Below are 25,748 nucleotides of genomic sequence, written 5' to 3' on the forward strand. Positions count from 1 at the left end.
CTTTCCGGCTCTTCAAAAACGCCACGTCAACGGCCGCATCATCGGCAAGCATCTGTTTTTACCGTCCGCGCTGCGACTCGAAAACCGTGTCTATCAAATGGATCCAGTTTTCTTTGACTTTACGCTACTAAACCAATTAGTGTGCACATGGAAAATTTTTTCTCTTTTTGTGGAGTCTGGTGCAGACACTCAGCGCCACCCAAAGTCCCAAACTAAACCGGATCGTGGCCGTGATTGTTACATCGTTAGGCAGCAGTTTTCATGATGGTACAGCGCCCCCTAAGCGTGCATCAGAGATTGTAATGTAAAGCATGTTCTAGTTATAGGAAGGTTTTTTTTTTTTTAGCAAGTGTGAAGATTTGAGTCTGAAAAAGTGACAATTGTTAACAGAAAAACAGTGCGGGGACCCCGAGTCTGGATCTTCCCCCAATTTTGCAACCCTAATGGCCCTCAAAGACGGGTTTTTGCTGATCATTTGCATCGTAGAACGGAATCCTGCCTGGTGGCTGACTTTCATGGGGATTGGATGCAAATGAATATTTAACCAGATGGTTTAATAATTCATTTTTTGGCAAGACTTTGGTGGAAGAATCCCATCAGTCGCAATCTCCGTCAAAACCCGACACGCCGGCACGTCATGCCGCGGGCTCCTCCGCGACCCCGGGTGCCTCGTTTTAACGATCCACAAACGAATCCTCACGAATTTCTGTGTGGATAAAAGATTCCGGAGTTGAAATGATGCCGGTGATTGACACCACTGGCTCACTGTTTGAGTCAGAGACACCGTCTTTGACCTTTCCTCCTAACGAAAAGGTTCCGGTCTCCTGGGGAACAACACTGTCTGTATGGTAGGACTCTACGCTTTAGGGATAACATTGTTCTGCCGGATGCGTGCGCATGAATAAAATATCAACAATATTCCTAATGAGTGCAACCGATGTAGATTTGCTCCCTCGACACGGACAAATCCGAGATGTGCTTCCAGCATGGATCACGGCCAGGCAACATCACTGCAATATTTCATGTATAGTGCAGCCCCTCGAACATTGTCCTGATTAAATTTTTTATATTATTATTTTTGCATGCCAGGGTCACGGAAGGGGCGCTAGCTGGTAAAACGAATGGACCGGTACGTCTATACGCAACTGGAGTTTTGAGTTTCTAGCGATATGAAAAAGAAAATCTCAGTATTTAGACCATAAAAAGTCTTCAATTTATTGTTCCACGTCTCAAATAATTTCAAACCGTGTCTTAATTTTTCGAGGTCGGTGTAACTTGCTTTTTTGAAATGCTGCGGCTGCACTTTAGGATTTTTTTTTGTTTGTTCGTTTCTTCTTTTCCTTGATGTTGTAGTTCTTTCTTTTGTTAGTCAAAATATAATTCGCTGTATTACAGCTGACCGACATGCAACCAATCAGCTTTCCGTTATTAGCGCCGATCTTTCCTGGATGGTACAGCATAAGTAAACAGGTTCAGCTAAGTGCAAGTTCAGCAATACTTGGCTTGAAAAAAAACGTATTTAGGGCTCAGGTAAGATGCTGACGACGTATTCGTGTGTTTTTGATGTTGTGATGTTTGATATATGTCTTAAAATGCATGCAATTCAACGTGGTACAGAGAGTTCGCTTTAATTTCTTGGGTCAAGACAGACAGCAAATCATCAATTTGACTTTGACTTTTTTTGTTCTGCCTCCAGGAAGATGCAGCTCTACCTCTGCCATGTTAATCTGTATTCTATGTGACTCTCTCGGGACGCGCCTCAATCTCCGTAGTGTTGCGAAGAGTCGTATTCACGTAGCAGCAGAGAAACAGTTTAGTTTGGTCACAAACGATCGCTCACTTTCTATAATAGTCTAGCGCTAATACTAATAATTATATTTTAATACATTTTATTTTTTGATGCAATTATGTTAAAACGATGCGGTGTGATACGAATGGCACTTTTTTATTTATTAATTAAATTTTTTTTTTACTGACGGTGAATCTAAGCATGCTTATTGTCCAGGGTTACGCGCCCAAAACAAATGATCTGGTCATATTAATAACTGCAAGTCTTTTGACGTTTACGCAGCTTTCTGATATTAAACGTCTTAGAAAAGCACGTCAAATCAGACAATTTGCCAGATTGTGGGCTTCGTTTTCTCGTAAGCTTTTTGGTCAGGCTCAGAATGCCCTATTACTTTTATTTCTTTTTAATGAGAATTTTTGGAAAGGATGCCTTTAATCCTTTCCTTTCGGACCCCGAGGTCGAAGGCGCGCGCCGTTTCTTTTCCTGATCAAAGGAGGATCGCACCTTCGCAAGATAGGCGTGTCTTTGCTCTCATCGCCGGGATTTGTTTAGTCGGACCCCATCCGGAAAGAGATTTGTCAAGGAGGAAGTGTAGCACATCACTGCCTGTTTGAAGTTTTCCAAGTGTACGGCGTGTGGGACTAAAGATGAAGGTGCAGATTTCATAGATCTGAAGAACCTTGAAAATAGTGGTTGATACCTTTAATGGTTCTTTGGCTACTTGTGAAGTTTGATTGGGAACATTTTCGAGGTACAGTGGTCCCCCGGAATTGTGGGGGGTTACTTTGTAAGACCCCCACCCCTGCGAGTTCTAAAAATCCGTGAATCCGTAAAGCTCCCTGCAGCCGCTTTGGTACCTTTTTGTGAAAAAAAAAAAAAAGAAATTATTTTCTTGCATGTATGTCAGTTTCTGACCAATCAAACGGTTTACATTATATTTATATAAATGTAACCAAACATTTCTAAATAATACCTATAAATTCCCATACATTCCTGGGAATCTTCCGACTTAGTATTCCCAAAATTTCCCAGATGAACGTCCCATAGAATGTTTCTGGAAATTTGTACAGTGTCCAGCAATGAGCCCCTGAGCGAGGCCCAAAAGTGGCAACTTGGCAAACTGGGCATTGAACCCCTGACTTTCTGATCAGTAACCCAGAACCTAAACCACTGACCCCCACTTCCTCCTACATTACTAGATTTAATAAACCATTAATGCATTACTTTTCTATCCCTATTTTCTTCAATGTGTTAAAAGAATTTTCATGGTATTGGTGTCCATGTTTGGGAACAGACTCCTTGATACCAGGATTGAGCAGCACGCTCTTGCCTTTCATGACCTCCTGGGTTAATCCGTTCCCAATCCCTGAGACTGAAGATCATGGGCTTTGGTGTCGACGTCCCTCTAGAGTTTATGGTGTTTTTTTTTTGTTTTTTTTTTTCTCCACTCCTCCACCTACTCCGAATATCAGCCTTAGTTTGCTGTTACTTTTGTTCTCCTGATCAAGGGTTCCTCTTGATCGTATTCTGTCTCTCGAGGCCAGGTAAACATGCACCCAGCAACCTCCTCACCAAATTGGAATCCGAGGCTCTTTGTTCAGTTTTCTGGCACATTGTGCAAGGATTAGGCACTGCCACAAAAACCAAAAAAAAAAACACCCTGTGATCTGATCTACAAAGGGGATGTGTTGCACACCGACAGTGGAGCACAATGAGAGGAGATTTGCGATAACCCAGTTTTTCCTCATTGTTAACTTTGTAGGTTCAGTTTTTACACACGGGTTGCACTAATATAATCACTCAACATTGGTTTATATCGATGTTTGTTTTCTTAGTGTACTTTACACTGCCCAGAGCCTTTATATTTATTTCTTGTACTCACTCAGCAGCTCATGCTCATTTTTCACTGCTACAGACTTTATATTTATTTGCTGTACATTAATTCACTTATATATTACATGCTGTAGATCTGTTTACATATTTATCTGCACTTGCCAGTTTGCACAATTGCTACTATTTAATTGCAGTTGCAGTCTATTTACATTCATCCAGAGCGACTTACATGTATAACATTCACACACCTGAGCAGTGATTTGGTTATGTGCCTTCATCTCACAATCTTTGGATCCAAAGTCCCCAATGTCTTATCCACCAAGATACCACTTCTACATATTTATCTACCTACCTACGTCTGTCGACGTCTGTCTGTCGACGTCTGTCTGTCGACGTCTGTCTGTCTGTATGTGATATAAATAAAAAGCTATGTCTGATGGTTCCTGTATTTCAGATATATGAATAGCTTGGAAACATGTGCCATTAAAGTTCTTTAGATCCAGACAATTTTTTAAGGAATTGCACTTTTGGAATTAGTGTACTTTCCTTCATTATACTGTCTTTCATGTATTAGTTTTTCCTAAATATTACACTGTTCTGGAAATGAAGGTATCCCTTTTTTCTGCCATGATGCTGAGCATGCTTTAGCAGAATATTGGTATGTAATATTACAACTAGGCTGTAATATATGAGCAGTTTCTTCAGACATTGGAAGGTTATGAAAAGTGTGGATTCAAACTCTTTCAATCGATGTGAATCAGTTAAAGGTAGATTACTGAGCCTCCTTTTGTTTACTCCCCCCCATTTCTCCATCTCCAAATGGAGGTGACACTCAATGGCAGTAGGAACACTCTATTTACTACTGAGATGCGTGGCTAATTAACAAAAGCAGCTCTGTTAGCACCAAGCTAGCGCTGAATGTTAATTTGAATTCGCTGGATCCGTTTGTGTCCATTGCTGGTGAAAAAATTGAAAGCGAAGAACGTAATGTAGGGAGAGAACGACGAACTTGTAGCTGCTAAAGGTCTGCAGAAGTTATAACTTTTGGATTCAGTGGCCTATTGTGCAGGTGTCCTTATCTAAAGTTATTATCAGAGTTATTATACATTTTAAGAGATTGAGGGTAAAGGGCCTTGCTCAAGGGCCCAACAGTGGCAGCTTGTTGGGGCTTGAATTTGATCAGAAGTTCTAGATCACTGTTTCCGAAGACCATTTTAGGTTGCGTATACCCTGATCCAGATACATTCATTTCCTAAAAGTTGCCCGTCCACAACGAAACGTCTGAAAATGCTCCTCACGTGCATCACGTGCAAAAAGTAAAACGCTCCGACCCGCGTCGTTTCAGCCCGGCATTTATTTCCTTTGAAATTTCATGCCAACGAGCGAAAGGTTTTCGAGAAGGACGTTTTCAATTCGGTCCACCTTGGAGAGGGTTTTCAAAACGACGTTTTGGTCAAGTGAGAAGAAAAGCTCACACTTCCAAGCGAAATGGTATCGGCGTGGACATGGCCTCAGACTCTGGGCCTTTTGTTCACCACAACTTTACACACTTTTGAGCTTCGCTTTTACAATTTCTTGTCCGCCCTGAAATGAGGCGACACATTCCGACATGTCTTTTAAAAGCATTCTTTAGCGAGCCGGTCGCTCGTGCACTAATAGCTCTTCCCGACTGAAAGTCTAGGCACCGCTCTGACACTACACTTAAGGGCCAAGTTGTTTGCAAGATTCGTTGAAGCGAAATGGATAAAAAGCTTCGCTCAGCCTTTGGGCTTTTTCCAAACAAGCTGTTAGATGTTTCGTAACTAATTTGTTTATTTATTTATTTTAAAAAAAGTTATTTGAAACTTTTCCAGTCTTATATACTTTTCAGATTTCATAGTGGAGTATTGAATGCATTTAGCAGCACTTGTCCGAGCCACGTTTTATAATTGTAATGTAATTACAGCTGGGTTTCCTCTCACAGCTTCCTGCGCTTGTTTCTTAAGGTTTTAGATTTGGTTTCAGTTCCTTCCCTTTTTTTTTTTTTTTTTTTTAATACACCATTTATTATTTTTTTCTTTTTTTTTATTATCGCTGAAATTAGTTTACATTTGTTAGACCCTATTTTGGTTGTGTGTGTGTGTGTGTGTGTGTGTGTGTGTGTGTGTGTGTGTGTGTGTGTGTGTGTGTGTGTTTTACATTTAATATTGAGTTTTCTAAAGATCTACTTACTGTTCTACTTATTTCAGCATACTTTAACAAACATCTTCATTCTTCCCATCTTTCATTCGTTCACTCCCTCAACATGCGGAATTATCAGGATTTTCTTGTTTTGAGACAAATTCGTGAAGCTGGACATAAAAATGCAAAAACGATCAGTAGCGCTAGACTGTCGTAAAAAATTTGGCCGATTTTGGCTTCACTTCGACTTTTCTTTTTTCATAACCCTCGCATTTTTGTGTACGTTTTCAAGTTTAATGAAAATAATAATAGAAAACTGACACTGCGCTCAAAGTGCGAGGCGGAGAGTACACAGACTTGAGGTCCACCACTTAATACGTCCGGGATTGGAATTTTAGGGTTTGCGATCCTCGTACAGAACCGCTTTTCCCTCTGCGGTTATTGTATTGTGACGGCATTAGCACAGAGGTCTTAGTTTGTTTGGCAGCCTGGAATGGTGTCGTTACTGATTAATCTGCTTGAGTGACAGGAGGACGGGCTGCAATACATCAACAGCACAAATGGTGAAGTATGTCAGGTTTTTTTTTCTTTTTCTGCCTGGGTGTGACTCGGATGAGGCATTTTCAACCATCGTTACTTTACCAGGTTAGGACGTAACCTTTCGAAAACCAAACCCTGTAGTTGAACAGATTGAACTTGGCTTAGTGCCACGCCACAATTCCCATGGTGTTTCTTTGTGTATCTGTAGCCAGAAGGACCCGCAGTGTAAACCCGATCCGGCTCGACGCTAGATCTCGACCTCGTCATATCCACATCAGGAGCTGTACCATTTCCAGTCTTCCCTTTTTTTAATTTTTATTATTACCCCCCCCACCCCCACTCTCCCCCTTCACCTCGCTTACTTTTTCTGTTCTCGTGTTCTTCAGAAGTCACACTCCTCCCTCACTTATTGGGATTAAAAAGATGATGGAGTCAGGGGCGGCCGTATCCTGTGTAGGAAGCGGAAGCACTTTGTTACCAGCGTGTCCTTTGTTGTGGAAATGCGGGTGGCAGTGATCGATGGTGGCCGTGCCTTTGTGTAGCGCAGAACAGCTGCTCTTACCGACAACTTACCAGAGCTGAGTAGAAGTGCACTTAAAATAAAAAAAAAAACACTCGTTTGGAAAACCATTAAGCAAATGAAACCAGGCGCAGGTTGTTGTTTTTTTTATTTTTTAGCCTGGTTAAATTACATACCATGTTTCTGACATGCCCTGAGCCCCAACACCCATTTTCCTTTTAGTTCCCTTATCTGACTTGTTGACTGATTTATTTGGTGTGTGTGTGTGTGTGTGTATATATATATATATATATATATATATGTGTGTGTATATATATATATATATATATATATATATATATATATATATATATATATATATATATATATATATATATATATACACACACACATATATATACAGTGAGGAAAATAAGTATTTGAACACCCTGCTATTTTGCAAGTTCTCCCACTTAGAAATCATTGAGGGGTCTGAAATTGTCCTCGTAGGTGCATGTCCACTGTGAGAGACATAATCTAAAAAAAAAAATCCAGAAATCACAATGTATGATTTTGTAACTATTTATTTGTATGATACAGCTGCAAATAAGTATTTGAACACCTGAGAAAGTCAATGTTCATATTTGGTACAGTAGCCTTTGTTTACAATTACAGAGGTCAAACGTTTCCTGTAGTTTTTCACCAGGTTTGCACACAATGCAGGAGGGATTTTGGCCCACTCCTCCACACAGATCTTCTCTAGATCATTCAGGTTTCTGGCCTGTCACTGAGAAATACGGAGTTTGAGCTCCCTCCAAAGATTCTCTATTGGGTTTAGATCTGGAGACTGGCTAGGCCACACCAGAACCTTGATATGCTTCTTACAGAACCACTCCTTGGTTATCCTGGCTGTGTGCTTCAGGTCATTGTCATGTTGGAAGACCCAGCCTCGACCCATCTTCAATGCTCTAACTGAGGGAAGGAGGTCGTTCCCCAAAATCTCGCAATACATGGCCCCGGTCATCCTCTCCTTAATACAGTGCAGTCGCCCTGTCCCATGGGCAGAAAAACACCCCCAAAGCATGATGCTACCACCCCCATGCTTCACAGTAGGGATGGTGTTCTTGGGATGGTACTCATCATTCTTCTTCCTCCAAACACGTTTAGTGGAATTATAAACCATAAGTTCTATTTTGGTCTCATCTGACCACATGACTTTCTCCCATGACTCCTCTGGATCATCCAAATGGTCATTGGCAAACTTAAGACGTGCCTGGACATGTGCTGGTTTAAGCAGGGGAACCTTCCGTGCCATGCATGATTTCAAACCATGACGTCTTAGTGTATTACCAACAGTAACCTTGGAAACGGTGGTCCCAGCTCTTTTCAGGTCATTGACCAGCTCCTTCCGTGTAGTTCTGGGCTGATTTCTCACCTTCCTTAGGATCATTGAGACCCCATGAGGTGAGATCTTGCATGGAGCCCCAGTCCGAGGGAGATTGACAGTCATGTTTAGCTTCTTCCATTTTCTAATGATTGCTCCAACAGTGGACCTTTTTTCACCAAGCTGATTGGCAATTTCCCCGTAGCCCTTTCCAGCCTTGTGGAGGTGTACAATTTTGTCTCCAGTGTCTTTGGACAGCTCTATGGTCTTGGCCATGTTAGTAGTTGGATTCTTACTGATTGTATGGGGTGGACAGGTGTCTTTATGCAGCTAACGACCTCAAACAGGTGCATCTAATTTAGGATAATAAATGTAGTGGAGGTGGACATTTTTAAGGCAGACTAACAGGTCTTTGAGGGTCAGAATTCTAGCTGATAGACAGGTGTTCAAATACTTATTTGCAGCTGTATAATACAAATAAATAGTTTAAAAATCATATATTGTGATTTCTGGATTATTTTTTTTAGATTATGTCTCTCACAGTGGACATGCACCTACGATGACAATTTCAGACCCCTTGATGATTTTTAAGTGTGAGAACTTGCAAAATAGCAGGGTGTTCAAATACTTATTTTCCTCACTGTATATATATATATATATATATATATATATATATATATATATACACACACATATATATATATATACACACATATATAAATAATCATCCTCTTTCGACTGCTCCCATTAGGGGTTGCCACAGCGGATCATCTGTCCTTAACTACCTGCATGTCTTCCCTTACCACATCCATAAACCTCCTCCTTGGCCTTCCTCTTTTCCTCCTTTCTGGTGTCTCCATCCTCAGCACCTCAGGGGTCCCTCCTCTGCACATGTCCATACCATCTCAATCGCGCCTCCCTCACCTTGTCTCCAAAACGTCCTACATGCACTGTCCCTTGAATAAACTCATTTCTAATCCTGTCCATCGTCCTCACTCCCAACAAAAACCTCAACATCTTATTTATATATATATATATATATATACGTTGAATTAAATAAATCAAATTAATTAAATAAAATGTAATCATTTTAAAAAATTTAATGAAATAGACCTTGGTTAGACCTTATTTGGGTAATACAGATGTGTATATAAGTGTGTGTGTGTGTGTGTGTGTGTGTGTGTGTGTGTGTGTGTGTGTGTGTGTGTGTGTGTGTTGCATTTAATATTTATAAAAAATGTTCTACTGAAATGTTCTACTTATTTTCAATTTTCTTATTTTCTCAATGTGGTGCGGAGAGTCCGCTTTTATTTCATCTGTTCAAACAGACAGCAAATCAGTTTACTTAAAAGCCTTCTGACTTCTAACGCACAGCCCTTTGTAGTGCAGGAAAAAAATCAGATCAAAGAAAACTGTTCTTTTCCTGTTCAGGCTCCAGGAAGTTGCAGCTCTACCTCTGCCATGTTGATCTGTGTTACGTCGTATTCACGTAGCGGTAGCGGCGCCGAGAGAACGCGCTCGAGAAACGAGGAGAAATCAATCTTCATATCAAATATTGGTCACAAATTAATCGGTCACTTTCTAAATAATAAAAGTATTGCGCCTCTACTAACAATTCTATAGAAATAAAATCGTTTTTACAGACGCAAATATGTTCAAAACGCGATACAAATGCTAAGTTGGACTTTTTTTTGTTGTTGTTGTTCACAAAATTACCTTTTAAATGTATTTCCTATACAGTTTAAAACAGAACTATGATGTTTACTGGTTTGAATGCAGGTCATTTGCGAGGTTTATATGTTCTACCCTGCTCCATTTATATCGTTTTTTCCGTTGATGAATTGACGTGTTCCTGCTGTTTTTTTCCTCACTGGTGTCACTATTTGTAGCCGTCAGGTCGTTCCCTCGTCTCTACCTGTCTGTGTACAGCGTTCGTCCTGGCGGGAGCCGTTCCGCTCTCTGTGTTACGGCGCAGAAGGTTGACTGTTCGCGCCGAGGACCATGGAGAGCTAACAGGCCCACCCTGGAGCGACGGGTGAGGAAAACGGAGAACGACAGGCAACACTTAACACGTCCCAGAGCTCTTTTTTTTCTTCAGACGGCGGCCCGAGCTCCACCTGCCTCGTTACTTAAAACACATTGTTCGTTTTGCAGTTTCCTCCTCGAAGCTCAAAGCGGATCCACGTTCGCGTCGGTTAGCGCCAGGCGCTTTAACCGGGCCCATACATCATCCATTAGCACGCGGCTAATAACAGGGTCGGCCACCGTAAGGTCTCGCATCTCCGAAGCCTGTTATACGGATTTGAGAAACCACAATTAGAGCGTGCCGTGTAATTGCAGGCTCACTGCAGGACAGGATCAAAAGGGGTGTCTCTCTTTTCTTCCTTATTATTCCGTGCAGTCTTTTTTTTTTTTTTTCCTTTTTTTTTTTTTCCGAGCATAGACGTCTCTAGCAACATTTTTGATAGAGATTATACGTAGAATCGGATGTTTACCGTTTTTCTTTTGAATTGCGGTATTAAGAAAATGCCGCGTGTTGAACGCAGTTTGGGGGGTTAATCTACACGAGTTGCAGGAGCTACACACTCCCGGCAATTGTTCGGTAATTTAATAGCAAATGTCAGAGATTCAGACTCTGTTATACATCAGAGATTATAGGCCGCTACGTTCTGAGCTGCACGGCATCGGGAGAAAAGCTTCACCGATGGTGATTTTTAAACGCACGATGATGCCAAAAGATAAACTTGTGAAAGGAAGGAGGAAGACAGTGAACAATGACTTTCTTGGTAGGCTACTGTTTAGATACAAGCCGTGTAACAGACACTGTCTTTCTTTAAAGCCTGTGTAAAGTTCATTAGTTTCAGTGTAGACTTATAGACAGGTGCAGCTTATTTATGTTCAAAACTAAAAAATTCAGTGGGTGCGGCTTATTTTTTGGCGCGCTTAACAGTCCGGAAATTACGGTACACTATTGCAAGTGATGCTACATAAAAAAACAGAGTGCAAATTGCCAATTGAAAAAGAAATGAAATGTGCATACACACAACTAATATTCGTTTGTTTGAACGCAGAGCGAAAGGCAGTGGTTGTTTTTTTTTTTTTTTTCTGTCGTTATTGCTTTTTAAGTCATTTTGTAACTACACAGAGCGGTCATGCGTTTACGTTTCGAATCGCACGTGTGGGACAATTTCCTTGCTGTAACTTGGAATAAATGGAAAGCGAATTATATTCGTCTCCTCCCCTTTTTTGCTGAGCCGTAAAAAAAAAGTAATGTGATCCGAACCGCGAGTTTTTTGATCCTTTGCACCACTAATACAAACCCTGAGATTTACTAAAGATAATGCACACGTGCACACACATTCGTGCGCGCACACACACACACACACACACACACACACACACACAAAAGAGTCCCGTCGACTCAATCAGCCTGCTTTACAAGGATTTGTCTTTGAAGACGTCTATGTCCCGCTATCTCCCGTCTCTGTCCCGCTATCTCCCGTCTCTGTCCCGGCTGCCGCGCGTGTGCGTACGTTATCAGTGGTCCGCCGCGCCGAAGCACGCAGGTGGCACGAGGATGGGACCCCGAGTGAATTGGGAGTCTGATTACGGAATGCAAACTTTACGCCTGGGTTTCGGACGTTGCGGTTGTTGAGAAAAAAAAAATAAAAACAACGAAAGGATTCTCAGGAAAAGCTTCTGCCCCGTGTCCCAGCATGTCTTCAGAACAGCAGATAAAGGGATAAAAGCCAGATTGCACATCGAGGCTGGTTTCTGTGAAATTAGTTAATGGAAAAGTGAACAGGGAAGTAAATCCAGCAACGTTTTACAGGGTGCTGATAAGAAACACCAGACAAATGATCTGTGAAGATGCCCAAATGTATTTCATTTAGAAAGAGAAACGCGACGATCCACCAGTATTTGTCATTCATCCAACCAGGGTTTTTTTTCTATATCGCCGTTTTCTAAACAACCCCCGTTTATACGATGGAGTGCCAGTGCTATCTTTAAAAGACCACATTCCGACTTCTCCCGGAGTGCTTTGCACACAGCTGAAATATCCGAGCATAATGTAAACTCCACCGGATAAACACACATGCTTACTCATCACGTTCTCCTCACGGATGCTAGAATGAGACCGCTTCGGCTGGGTTGCCTGTCGGACAGAAAAAGCTTTCCAGCTTCCATTCCCACCACTTTTTTTATTTTTTTTTAATGAGCGCTCAGAATTCCGACCACATCCTTGTCGCCTACCAGTAAGATTCGTAATGGGAAGCGGGGGACTTCTTTAGCTTATCCACCGAATCCCGCCGCTTGAACCCGTCCAGTGTACACAACGGTTATCAGGAAATGATCCGGAATGTTCTCATTTGAAAACAAAAAACTTATCAGAGTCACTCACACAAAACTGGGGCTTTCTGCCAGAAAGGAACTTGTCGTTTTACCACAATGGATGTGTTTACCTTCGAGAGCGAAAAAAAAGACAATATCGCCTAATTGGCGTCTGTGTTTTGTTTGAGACTTCAGCGCGACGCCGATCACTGGAACGCTGATTAATGGGGCTCCTGGGAAGGACCCCGGCACACACATTCCATGTACATGGTTCTTTTCTGGCACGACTCTTGTTGTACGCCGGGAATGAAGAAAGTTGCGAAAATGTAATTCGTTACTGTAGTTAAGTAGCTATTTATTTTTATTTATTTTTATTTTTTTTTACATATTCGTACTTTACTGAAGTATTTCAATGTGGGGCGACTTTTATTCGAACTTCACTACTTTTCGAAGTCGAATATCGTATTTTTTACCCAACGTCATTTTCCAAATGAAATCACTCCTAAATGAAAAAAAAACTTTAATAAGAACAGAAGATATAAAACTCAAACTCGATTTGATTTGCTATTTAATGGATCGAACACCTTTACAAATTAAAGTGCAATAGCAATTTAACTTTATAATAATCTTGTAATAAAAAAAACAACACAAGTTGAGTCGGCGGAGTTCTGCAGTTTCACAGCTTTCCGCCTCCAGCTTTCTTTTCTCAGGAGTTTAGTTTTCTCGTTTGTTCTCCGCCCATCAACCAATCGGTGCAGTAGTTACCGGGGCGCGATTAGTTTCCCCCATTTATTATTATATTTAATTACGGATTTTACGAACTATTTAAAATTTTTTTTTTTTTTAAGTACTCAAAAAAATTGCAATTACAATAATGTGTGTAAATGGAATCCTCTGTAAATGATGGAAGAACCTCGTGACTCTAACTTGCCACAACGCCCGCGACCTCATATACGCGTTTTTTTTTTTTTTTGTATGTCGTTAAAGATTTCATGATAATTTTTATAGATAATCAGTATTTTTTTCATTATTATTTATGAATAAAACTATTAATTTAAATAATCAATAATTAAGTTTTCTTAAATATTTATTTAATATTAATAATTATTCATTCATTCATTCATTTTCTCCCGCTTCTCCGGGTCGCGGGGGCAGCAGTCTAAGCAGGCCCCCGCCTTCGACTGCTGCCCAATCCTCACAGCACCGTCCCTTACGGTCCCTCCTGCAGGTGGTGAGCCCACGGGAAGGCGGCCCCACGTCACTTCGACGTCACGGACCTTGATATTTCCCTCGTAAGGGACCCCCGGAGCATAGAGGGTTAAGGGCCTTGCTCAAGGGCCCAAGAGTGGCAGCCTGGCGATACCGGGGCTTGAACCCCAGACCTTCCGATCGGCAACCCAGCGCCTAAACCGCTGGAGCCACCACTCCCCCTATTAATAATTAATTATTAATAATTGAAATAAAACATTATTAATTATATTATTAATTCTATCAATAGATTGATGTGCTGAGAGTCACAGTAGAGTTTTGATTGACAGTTGATGGAGTTGATTAAGCGAACAATCTTGTGAGAAAAAATGATAATCGGAACATTACAGCAATAATAAATCAGTACTTTGGCTGCGATTTGAAGGCAAATACTTTCCTACTTTTTACTCAAGTGAAAGTTTAAAGGGAGCACTTTTACTGGAGTCATGTTCTAACCGTAGCCCCAAAAAGAAACCCACCTCGAACATGATGCTTATTTAACCTTTAATTATCAATACGATCTTCAAAAACTCTACAAAGAGAATCATTGATTCTTTATTGACCCACACGTCCGTTTTTCTTTGGTTGGTGGGTTTCTGCGTTACCCACGATGCTTTTCGGTTTCCCGCAGGCTGTAAGAGCTACCGGTGGGAGTTCATCTTAAAAAGAAAGCTGCTCTGAAACAGGGGGTCCCCAAACTTTCTGCAGTGAAGGCCAGATGAGGGGCCGGGTCTGTCTAAGAGACCACGGCATGAGCCTGAGTGAGAGTCAGTATTATTGTGGAGATTTTATGATGATTTTAAACGGATTTATTACCTCCTTATGCTTGAATCCTTTATTTTCTTCTTCACCGTACGGACAGACGTTACATTTCGAGTGTGAAGATATAAAAGACATCAATCATAAAGACTTTTTTCCATATAAATGTTGCTATTGAAATCAAAACTGTACTTATTTTTATGCACATGGTTGCTGGGTGTTTTATTGTGGATATACTGATTAAATTATAATCACTTTCTGTGGTTTTGCTGAGATAAAAATTGCTCAAAGTGATTCTGAAAAGTAACAATAATAAAAACGAACAAAGCAAATGACAGGAACAATGACGAGCTGCTTCGGCTGTGGGCCCTCGAACAAGGCCCTTAACTCTTGGTTGGAAGTTGTAAATGTAAATGCATCATGAGTGTCTTGTGCTGCCTGTGGTACCACCCAACAGTCTTGTTGGAAAAGCATTTCAGGGTTCAGACCGAGAGATGGCCCAAGTGATTTAAGCCGACGTCCAGGTCAAGGAATGACGAACTGCTTCCCTTTTCCCATGCAAGTCTCCTAACCTTGTGAAGCCCCCGACTCCGGCTCCCGACCGGCACGGCCCGCACTCATCCGTCTTGTGCAGTCGTCCCTAACTGGAGCAAGTGCGGCAAAAACATCTGCAAATACTGTAGCTGGGACCGGCTCAAGAGGCGACTCTGAGAAAATAGGACCTGATGGGGGAACTTTTGTCTCCTCGAGCGTACGAGGCTACAGATCAGGTCTGTGCAGGAGCAACAAGTCCGAGCATTCGAACTCAAGTTTTTTTTCCGGCGGCAGTTTAAACTGCCGCTCGGTTTAAGTTTCGCTTACAAGAAAAAGCCGGACTTCGCCAACATACATCGATCCGCAACGACTCCGCGATAGCATGTTCCCGGACATCGGTAATTGGCTTATTAGCATGTTGGCTGTTTAGCACATCACTCTATCCATTAATCAGGCTTGTCAGCATGCCAGTTGACCCTCTGCCAGGTTGTTTACAACAGAGCGCTCCCAGGCTCCAGGGAGAGCTATGAATAAACGATGAAAAGTTCAAAAGTGCTGGGAGAAAGAGCGACTGTTTAACAACTTCTTACTCCTCGTCAGTGGAGATAGCCGGGAGTACTGATAATGCCCCGTTTGTTTTTATAGCACAGCGCGTAAGGGGACAAGTTAATTAATGAACCACGGTAACAATGCAGCATTTTCACAAGGCACCGATTCCTTTCTGTTTTCCTGCCACTTCCCCCTTTTTCTCGCATGGAATCCCCTTTTTTCAATTTCGGGACCAGAAAACCTGAGCTGCAGAAAAACTGCTGTGTTGCAAACATTTCTCTGTTTCAGGATTAGTAGCAGCAGGAGTTAATAGTAGTCTGAGCGACGTAGGAGCTTTTAGTAAACAAAAAATACAGACGATCCCTGACGATACGACAAAATGTATACAAATATTTCCAGTTTCGCGCAGCAGGCTAACCTCAATCCTAATGGGAACCTTCAGGATGAGCTGGAAGAACCTGCAATTCCAGACCTTCTTGCCTTGACATCAATGCCCGATCTTGTGTCTTAAATGGGCCAAATTTTCACTTGCACATTGAAACACTAGTGGAGAGTCGTCCAGAAAAAGTGGAGGCGACATACGAAAAAAACGTGAGGTGCCCACAAACTTTTTGGCGAATATTTTGTTCAGGGTTGCAAATTTCCAGGAATTTGTAAGACCGGAAACGTTCCATGGGGGAATTAATAGAAAAAAAAAATTGCCTGCACATTCATCAATCACATGCACAAAGCACACTTACTGCGGGGTTACTGAGGCCACGCCCCCTACATGCCCTGTGCATTCGTCCATTACATAACACGTGTCACTTCTTAAATCCTGCAATCAAAATAATGTAAAAAAAAATACAAATAAAAAAGTCCTGCGGTGAGTAAATTACATGCATATTACATACATTTGTTTAATATTTGTTAAATATGTTCCTTTTGCTGTGTGTAAGCTATTGTACAAAATTATTACTTAATTATACCACATTGAAATCAAAGATGTCGTGTTAAATCTGTAGTAGATTGCATACGAGTCAGCTTATGAGCAAACAATGTTTTTTTATTTTTTTATAGTTTCTATAGATTTCCCCAAATTCCTCATGAATTTCCATACATTTCTGTTAGGTTTCCAACTTGGAATATTTCCCAAAATTCCCCAGATGAAGTTCCCATAAAAAGTTTGCAGGAAATTGTGTGCCCCTTTTGCAACCCTGATGGTGCTTAACCGACGCTTCATCTTGATGAACTCCAGTTTGGTGACCGATCTCGAAGTTTCCTCCTCCGGTGCCTCACACGCTGGAGCTCCTGCTTTCCGCTCCAGACGAGCGGAATCTTGTTGCCGAATTGCTGTTCGTTCTAAACCTTGGAAACGCACAAGGAAAGACTTCTGTTTGTTACCCACTCGAAACTCCAAAAACCGCCCCTCCTCCACCTGGATTTTGATTGGTTGCAGCTCCAGATTGTTGATTTTCTTATTCTCTTGTTTGCCAATTGTAATCTTTTGCATTATTTCATGTCGGGCTTTCGTGGTTTGAGAAGTGCCTACGCAGTTGTTGTTTAGATCTTCCAGATCCTGTTGATGTATTCGCCGTGTACAGGTGGTCCAACGTACACAGTCGTGAGTTTTATTTACATTTATATGGAACTTCTCTTGGGGTTTTCTGTGTGAGGTTTATAAAGAAGGAAACTGGCCATGGATTTTCTTTCCATGTCCACTGTTTTATCTACTGCTGGTGTGGTCCATGATCAGAAGGATTTTATCCTCCAACACAATTATTCTCTGATGGCCTCTAAGACGTGCAGGGGGAAAAAAATGACTGGTCAACCCTATTTGAATGGTTACACTGGGCATTTTTGCTTCAAAATTCTTGATTCCGCATGTACGTGCTTGCTATCGAAAGCAGAATACATCCACACTTGGCCCCCGCTTGTCACATCGATCAATCAGCTATTCATCAAGCTGACTGCTACGCTGCATATGTGCACATTTTGTTTCCCCTCAAGCCTGCAGGAAATCATATAAGAAGAGACACGAGCTTCATCACTTCCCGTCTCGGGCTCAGTCGAGATCATATTCTTTTACGCTTTAAAAGAAAGAGCAGTCCGCGGCTCAAGGCTTCGCTGCTGGGTAGCCGGAATCGCTTAAAGGGGAGCGGCGGTAAGTCTGAGTGAGCGATGATCCGTACCAGATGATCCATACACGGGATTTATCGAAGGCGAGAATAAGAACGGACAACGCGAAATGACTTGCCACCAGGACAAAGTTTCCGTCACGCCGTCGCAAAACTGACACATTCGCAAGCTGCGATCCAGCTGTTTTTCTTGCGTTCAAGCTCCGATGAAGCCATTTTCATTCGACCCTTAACATTCACTGAGCTTTCCTGCATCTTTTATTGGTGCTGCTCGCATAAAACCTTCACACGAATCACACAGCTTTCTTTTACTTCTACTCACTTAAAGTACTTGAAATATGCGTCTGTTCATTTATACTTTTTGTGGTCAAACTATTTTCTTTTGCAACAAAGTATTGTCTCTTGCACTTATTGCCATATTTTGCATAATTTTTATTAATAGAAACCACCATTACCTATTTCCACTGGTTATTTATTAATATAAAAAATATAAAAAATCCACATCCTGCACTAAGTCTGAGTTTATTTAAGTGGAAGGAAGCAGAGGGTTTAATTCTCACCATTCTCCACATTCCTGCTTTAGTTTTTAAAGACGTAGGTGCTTTTTCTTTATTATTATAATCCTTTTTTTGTTCTGTTTTCTTTAAGTACATTTAAATTTGTGGCGTTTAGCAGACGCCCTTATCCAGAGCGACGTACAAAAGTGCTTTAAATCTCTAGTAATGAATAAATCTACACTGGTACGCCAGATTACAAACTTAATATAAATATAACTCTCGAATTCTACAAACTTGGAAAGTGCTAATTTAAGTGTTTCAGGAAGAGGTAGGTCTTCAATCGTCGCTTAAAGATCATCAGGGACTCCGTTGTACAGACATCTAGGGGAAGTTCATTCCACCACCTCTGTGCCAGAACAGAGAAGAGCCTTGAAGTATACTTACCTCTCATTCTGAGAGAAGGTGGTACCAGCCGAGCAGTGCTGGAGGATCTCATCCCAAGGAATGACTTTTGGATGATTGTAAATCGGTACTCAGTATTCCCAGTTCTGTACGTATCTCATTTTTTAAGTCACGCTTCAGTTCAATTTTGTTAGTTAGTTTAAACAAATTTGAAACCTATGCAGAATTGCTTGTCATTTTTTGATTTCTTTATTTTTTTATTATTATTATTATTATTATTATTATTATTAATATTTGTGAATAACGGTTTTTCCTTTTTATGTTTTAACAACTATTTTAAATCCAACGCCGGCTTCTTTTCAATCAAAAAATAGAAGTCAAATGGAGCGAATCAAATGAAGACGATGAAAACTGAAATGAAAACCTTTTGAAGATATTGATCAAATTGATTCGTCGATTAAATAGGTGCAAATTCAATCGATAAAATAAATGGAAAAATAATTTTAGACCCCATTTGGGTAGTTTTTTCTTTTTTTACATCTAATATTTTATTTTCTAAGGATATGTTCTACTTAACTGTTCTACTTAGCATACAAACGTCTGCATTTAGGAAACACGATATTTAATTATAAATTCATTAATTCCTTCGCCCCCTCGATATGCGGAATTGTCAGGATTTTCTCTTTTTAAAAGAAATTCTTGAAGCTGTATGCAAAAGATTCCATATCGCCAGACCCTCGTAAAGATTTCAGGCATGTGAAAAAAAAAAATCTGGGTTTCCGCACCAGCACAGTGCAAATCGTGTTTCCGCTATTGACGGAGCAGCCACAGTGACATGAGGCGGGGTGTAACGTGTTGCGTTACACCCCATGCAAACCAACAATTTTTACGATCGTTCAACCCATATGCAGCAACTCTCCAGTTCAATGAAAGTCTAGTTGTATACATCAAAAAACGCTTTTCGGTTCCACCACTGAACATATTCCGTTCCCCCCACAATCATGAATTCTAAATCTCGCACTGGACCGTGTATCGATTCCACCCCGAATTGACCCACAGATCACTGTGTTTTAAGAAATCCAGGGATCAGTGGTGGCAGTCTGGACTGCTTCCGGGCTTAAAACCAGTTTTCACTATTCCACCAAATGTACCACACACTACACAAAGAGCCCCTAATGCAAGTCTAAAAGCTTTGTATGTTCTCGAGACAATTTGAAGCTCTCGGTTGAGTTGGCAGTCGTGTTCGTCAGATGGTCGTTCTTCCCATACCTCATTTAACACTAATTCCTTTTGGGTTTGCTGAGCAGACCCAGTGCAGATTTATTGCTGCTTCTCAAGTATTTCACATGCTTTTAATGCACATGCTTACATACTATTAGGGCTTTGAACTCTTTCCAAAAAACCACCCTGGACACGTCAGCATTTCAGCCTTCATCCCCTTTTCTGCAAGTAAAGGCATTATTAGAGTTTGGCCAGCACTCCTGAGGATCAAAACCCTCCCCCGAGCCAAAACCCTCACCCCATTTCTTTTTCTGACCTCTTGATGCGCTTTTTCTGACCCAGGAAATAGAATTAACACCTCAGCCCACGATCCAAGGTCCCTCAGCATGGGCCACAGCTGCAGCGCTCCGACCCCATGCCTCTAATGGCTCAAAGAATAAATCGGAGACTTTGCAGAACCCACACTGCACTTTTACGCAGCAGATGTGGGCCTTTAACTTCGCCAAGACGTATCCGATGACATTGGTCCATGGTGGACAGTGCTGCCAAAGCCTGTTGAGAGGGAAAATGAAAAAACATCAATCTCCAGTGTCACTTTTTGGATGTGTTTGTTACTGTTCAAACACCAAACACCATACCCCCCCCCCCCCCCACACACACACACACACACACACACACACACACTCTGAAAATTACAATTCCACTACGACATACAGTATGGGGTGCCTTCAGCAGGTTTGGTGCAAATTTGTTTTCTGGGTCTGTATTTTAAGAAGCTAAAAGTTGTGACCTGGACTGACATCACAGTGGGCTTTTGTACTGTGGTTGGAGATGAAGCGAGTAACAGGTTGGATGGGGTATAACAGGAGGGACAAACATAAGTGGCAATAGTCTGCAAATGGATTTACCATTTTCCGGCGAAGTTTGATGTGTTTATGAGAAGTATAAAGCAGAGTTCGTTATAAGAGCATGTTGTTGTCCAGAATGCAGAAACTAACTAATACAGAGACTCATCCAGGCTTTATAGCGATCTACGGCGATCGCTTTGGTTGCACATTAGCTTTAAAGTGCTTGGTGCTTGAATTATTTGAGAAGTGTTTACAGATAAAGTAAGCAAGCTGGGGATTAAAGGACTGTAGAACCGCTACTTAAGTCCTAAAATGATGCAAAATCCCACTGCAGCACACTCAACAGTCATCGGATTGCAGTGCTTTTATCGGCATAAACGTTTAACGTGTTTGCATCGGGTTAAGAACAATTATTTGTAATCAGTATTAGCGCTATACTTTGATTATTTCTAAAGAGACCAATCATTTGCAAACAATATTTGATATGCAGATCGATTTCGCCTCGCTACAACCGTTTCTCGAGCGTGTTCTTTTAGCACCACTGCCGCTACGTGAACACGACGCATCACAACACTACAGAGACTCGGAGGCGTGTCCTGAGTCACACGGAATACAGATTTACATGGCAGAGGTAGAGCTGCTTCTTCCTGCAGACACAACAGGAAAAGGCTTGATTTCATTTTTTTTTTTTTGCACTACAAAATGAGGGGGGGGGGGAATATAAAACGTATAAAACCAGCCTGCCTCATATTGGATATCTCTAAAACATCACTAGGATATCTTTAAAGTCCTGTAGGTTTAAGGTGGAGCCCCCTTGGATTGGACTCGTTCGTCCAGAAGGACCCATAAATGTTAATCAATAATTTGGAGCATCAAACAATTGGTAAAGATGTTTGCAGTGCAGCAAGACACATTATCCTGAGAAAAAAGGACCCTGCTATTAAGAAACACTTTTGGAGTGTACTTGCTTTTCTTTTTCCTGATTTCAACACATCAACTTTGAGAACCTGCTGCTTAATATATAATATCCATGGGTAGGTGCCATTTTAAGATAATTCCCGTTATTCCCTTTTTTCAGTGGTTTTAATTGGCATATGGGATCGTTTCTGTGGCAAAGTGATTTCCTCAAAACGCATTCAGTGTGAAATCGTCCTGAGCCTGAATCCTTGTCCAGACAGCAAATTAGAGCAGGCGAAAGAAAAGCGGGTTCTCTGTTTACTAGCTTTGTTACATTTTTATGCGTGCTATAATTCAATTGTAAAGCATCCTGGGATTTGCTTTGTGAAACTGTCTATCTGTTTTGTCCATTAGGTGTGGACTTGTTCAGTAAGATTAACTGGTTCCAGGCTTCAGGCACCCCCATGTGTTTGCGTTTTACACACATTGCGCTTTTCCTGGGGCGGTAAGTCGTTTTTCGTCCCAATCGTCCCCTTATGCGCCACGGCGAAACCCATACGCACATCTGACCCAACTGTCTGGCTATGCATCGCTTGCTGGAGCGATTCTCCCACAGTGAGTGCGGCACGGATGCGGCCAATTCATCTCGGTTTTTCCATCACGCCGGTTCAGTTCGCTTCTGGTACACTGGTGTGAGGCACAATGTCAGTAGGAACAGATGTTCGGTCTTGGCAATGAAGCACAAGTATCTACTTTTTCTGAGGCATTCTTGTTTGTTCTTTGGCAGACGACAAAGCGTTCCTGTCAAGCCCATGACGGCACTTTTGCTTACATGGTTTCTGAAAGATTCAAAGTCTAAATGAACCCAATTTAAAGCATTCTCTAGAATTTCCAAGCTGCGAAGTCTTAAATCTCCAATATTGCGAGTGCGTTTGAGGGCATTCAGTGCTGTGGCCACTGCTCTATTGGATTACAAACCCCTCGCATTTTCTATTACTCTGTGGTGTCTTATCTTAATCAACGTGTCCTGACTGATTTTCCTCCTTTTCTATTTTCCCCCCCACAGTATTTCGAGGTGCCCTTTGATTCCAACATGAACCGGACAAAAAACAGACCGTTAGTCCGAGGACAAATAAGGTACGTTTCGTTAAAGTTTGAAGGCTCCTTTGTTTATTGTCATATTTTGCTTCCTTCATCTCTTATAGTAATAATGGTGTGCATGGGCTCTTCTTTCTTTTCAGAATGGCTACACAGCATTTATATAGTTTCATAAAAATAAGGTTAATCCTATGCTATAGCTTTTCTATAGACTTTCTAGATCACACTGTCATAGAGGTTGCAAAGGGGTGGAAACTTTCCGGTAACTTTCCGCCGGAACTTCTTCTGAGGAAGATGAGAAATATCCCAAGATGGAAACTTACCAGGAGTTTCTGGGGAATCTGCGGGAATTTATGGCAGGGTTTCCGCGGGTTTTTAAAAAGATCTAAATTTTATACTTTGGAAATTCTTTAATTTGCTGTTCCGATTTTATTTTAAAATTAGTTACATTTAAACTTCAATTTGACTTTCATTAAAATAAGGTTATCCTTATGAACACGAATACATGTGCAAATTTCTGGAAACTTTCCATGGGAACTTCACCTGGCAAATTTTGGAAATATTCCAAGATATAAACGAGTTACTCAGTAGAAATTTTGGGAATTTTACATGAACTGTATTACATAAAAACTAATATAAACATTGTTTGGTCATAAGCTGACATGCATGCAAACTAATACAGATTTAAAAACTTACATTTTTGTAGTAAAACAATTATGCATATTTCCTAATGTATAATTCACAATAAGACTTTGTTCTTCATTTTTTATTTTGAAAATGTAGGCTTGATGTAATGTGTCTAAACTTTTGACCGGTACTGTACTTCTGTATAATAACAGAAAACTGGCAAGCAGAATGTAGAAGAAAATCCATCATGGCTTTAGCTAGAGTCAAAAATTTTCAACGAAATTATCCCGTATCTGATTTAATAGCTGTAAACCGGAAAAAAACACATTTTGGTATTTGCTATAATATATTTCCTCAAGTAATATCAAAAGTTAAATGGATGAAATGCAGAACTGTGACTTCAGTATTCCTGTGCATGCGATTGATGTGCAGGGTAGAAATTAAACTGAAATTGCGTTAAGTTAAAGTTGTTCATTCCCATCAATTCCCATGGAAAATGTCTTGACAATTCCTGGAATTTTGCAACCCTACACCAGGACACTTCATTGTCCTTTAAATGCAATTTGTAGGTACTAATAAATGTCAGGTTCCTTTGTAATTTGTCATCTGTTTCTATGTAATGGTTTTCATAAATGGACAAAAGTAGCACATCCATCTCTCTGTCTTGTTTTTTTTAAGCATCATTTCACTTTTCTCATTCCCTCGTCTCCCTCTGTTAACCGTCAAATGCTAACAATGGTGTTCTTGCTATCAAGGCCGTCAATTATAATACGCAGGGTTGTGAATAAACCATGAGTCTGAACACATCACTAAGGTCAGCTTGCTGTTTGTCAGCTTCTCTATTTACACTCTAAAGACCTCAGGTGGTGTAATGTCTGGATAAGGTCTAGGCTGTCGGTTTCGCTCACACACCTGTCCCGTGGAATCCGATCGGGGTGCACGCGCCAGCCATTGACCTGCTGCCGTCTGCGCTTACTTTCGGGTCGGATAATACGATGGCATGCCACGTGGAATAGGCAGTGCTTTTTTGATTGAGCTACCAGTTTCGATGCGCTATTTTTCTCAAAGCAGTGTTGCTGAGGGCGTGACGTGCTTTACCTTTACCTTTATTTTTATGCTAATTTCTTGGTCAACGCCATGCGATGTGGTAGAAAAAACTTCGAGGCAGTTCTATAACACGCCAACAGATGGCAGCACGAGGATGCACGCACAGTCACAGGGAGCACCATAAGTCATTTTTCTTGTGTACACCAGTTTTTTTCGCCGGAAATGACGTGATCTCACTTGCGCACTCACCCTACTCCACCGCCCTCTTCCCGAACATGAAGATGCAGCTTAAAGGCTGCCGTTTTGACAGCAGCGCGGAGATGGTGCACAGATCGAAAAGCTTAGAAAAGAAGACTTCCAGGACACATTCCAGAAGTGGCAGTAACACCGGGAGCGCTGTATCGTTGCGCAAGGGAACCGTTTTAAAAATATAGATAGGTATATAAATAAAGTACTTTCTTGTAAGCAGAGCTGGTCTCAAAACTTTTTTAAATATTTGCTATTATTCAAGGTAGAATCAACGGTAAAGACGTTTTCCATCTAAAAAGCTACAAATCAGACAGAAAGAAAAACTCTCTCCTCCACCACTAGTTCGCTTGGATATCGGTCGTTATCGCCGCTTGCTTGAAGCTATGTAAACACACGCTCGAGGTTAACGGGCTTTTCTTGTTGCTAATCACGTTTGTTAGTTGATTCTGATAGCGAAAAAAACCCTGACCTACGCTTGAGTCACTTTCCACAACAAAGAGTTAATCAGTCAAGATGAAACGCTAAAGACTAGCAGTCAAGTGAATCCAAACAACGCTAGATACTGCTTTGTGTGCGTGTGTGGTGCCAGAATAGTCAAGATTCCTTTTTTTTTTTCGCCGACATGTCTCGCACAGTAAAGGCAGAAGGTTTGAGTACTGGAGCTGTAGTTTGGACACAGAGCAGCTGTGTGCACCATCTCCAGCTTCACCTCTTTCACTCCGACGTTGTTCAGACTAAACGTTTCTCGGAGCGCCGATAAAGAAGCGAACTGATAACTGACGTCTCTTAATCTCCGAGTTGGAGAGTTCAACTCGAACATCTCTGCAGAGACATGTACCCAAGTTATATCTGTTCTTAAAGTCCTCATTAATGAATATTTTAAGGTTCAAATGGAGGGAGTGAATGAATGAGATATCTTTAGAGAATTAAATATTAAATGTGACACACACCTGTATACACATCTGGATTAGTCTGATGATGTCTAATAAATATAAACTATTCCATTTATTTTTCACATTCATTGAATTTTATTTAATCAATTTAATTTGTGCCAATTTAATCGATTACTCAGTTTAATCAATATAATAAAGTCTGTTGCATTCATTATTTATTCTATT

The 25,748-nt window shown here is 41.1% G+C and overlaps 1 protein-coding gene across 1 annotated transcript in view; it reads left to right on the plus strand.

Annotated features, from left to right (window-relative positions):
• cox10 (cytochrome c oxidase assembly factor heme A:farnesyltransferase COX10) overlaps positions 1 to 25,748 on the plus strand; it is a 52,459-nt gene that overhangs the window by 17,289 nt on the left and 9,422 nt on the right. Inside the window, exon 5 of the mRNA XM_083556606.1 lies at positions 22,676 to 22,746. Coding sequence (XP_083412732.1) covers positions 22,676 to 22,746 — 71 coding nt within the window. The remainder of the gene's footprint in view (positions 1 to 22,675; positions 22,747 to 25,748) is intronic.

This window comes from Silurus aristotelis (assembly GCF_946808225.1).
Source record: "Silurus aristotelis genome assembly, chromosome: 12".
Classification (NCBI taxonomy): domain Eukaryota; kingdom Metazoa; phylum Chordata; class Actinopteri; order Siluriformes; family Siluridae; genus Silurus; species Silurus aristotelis.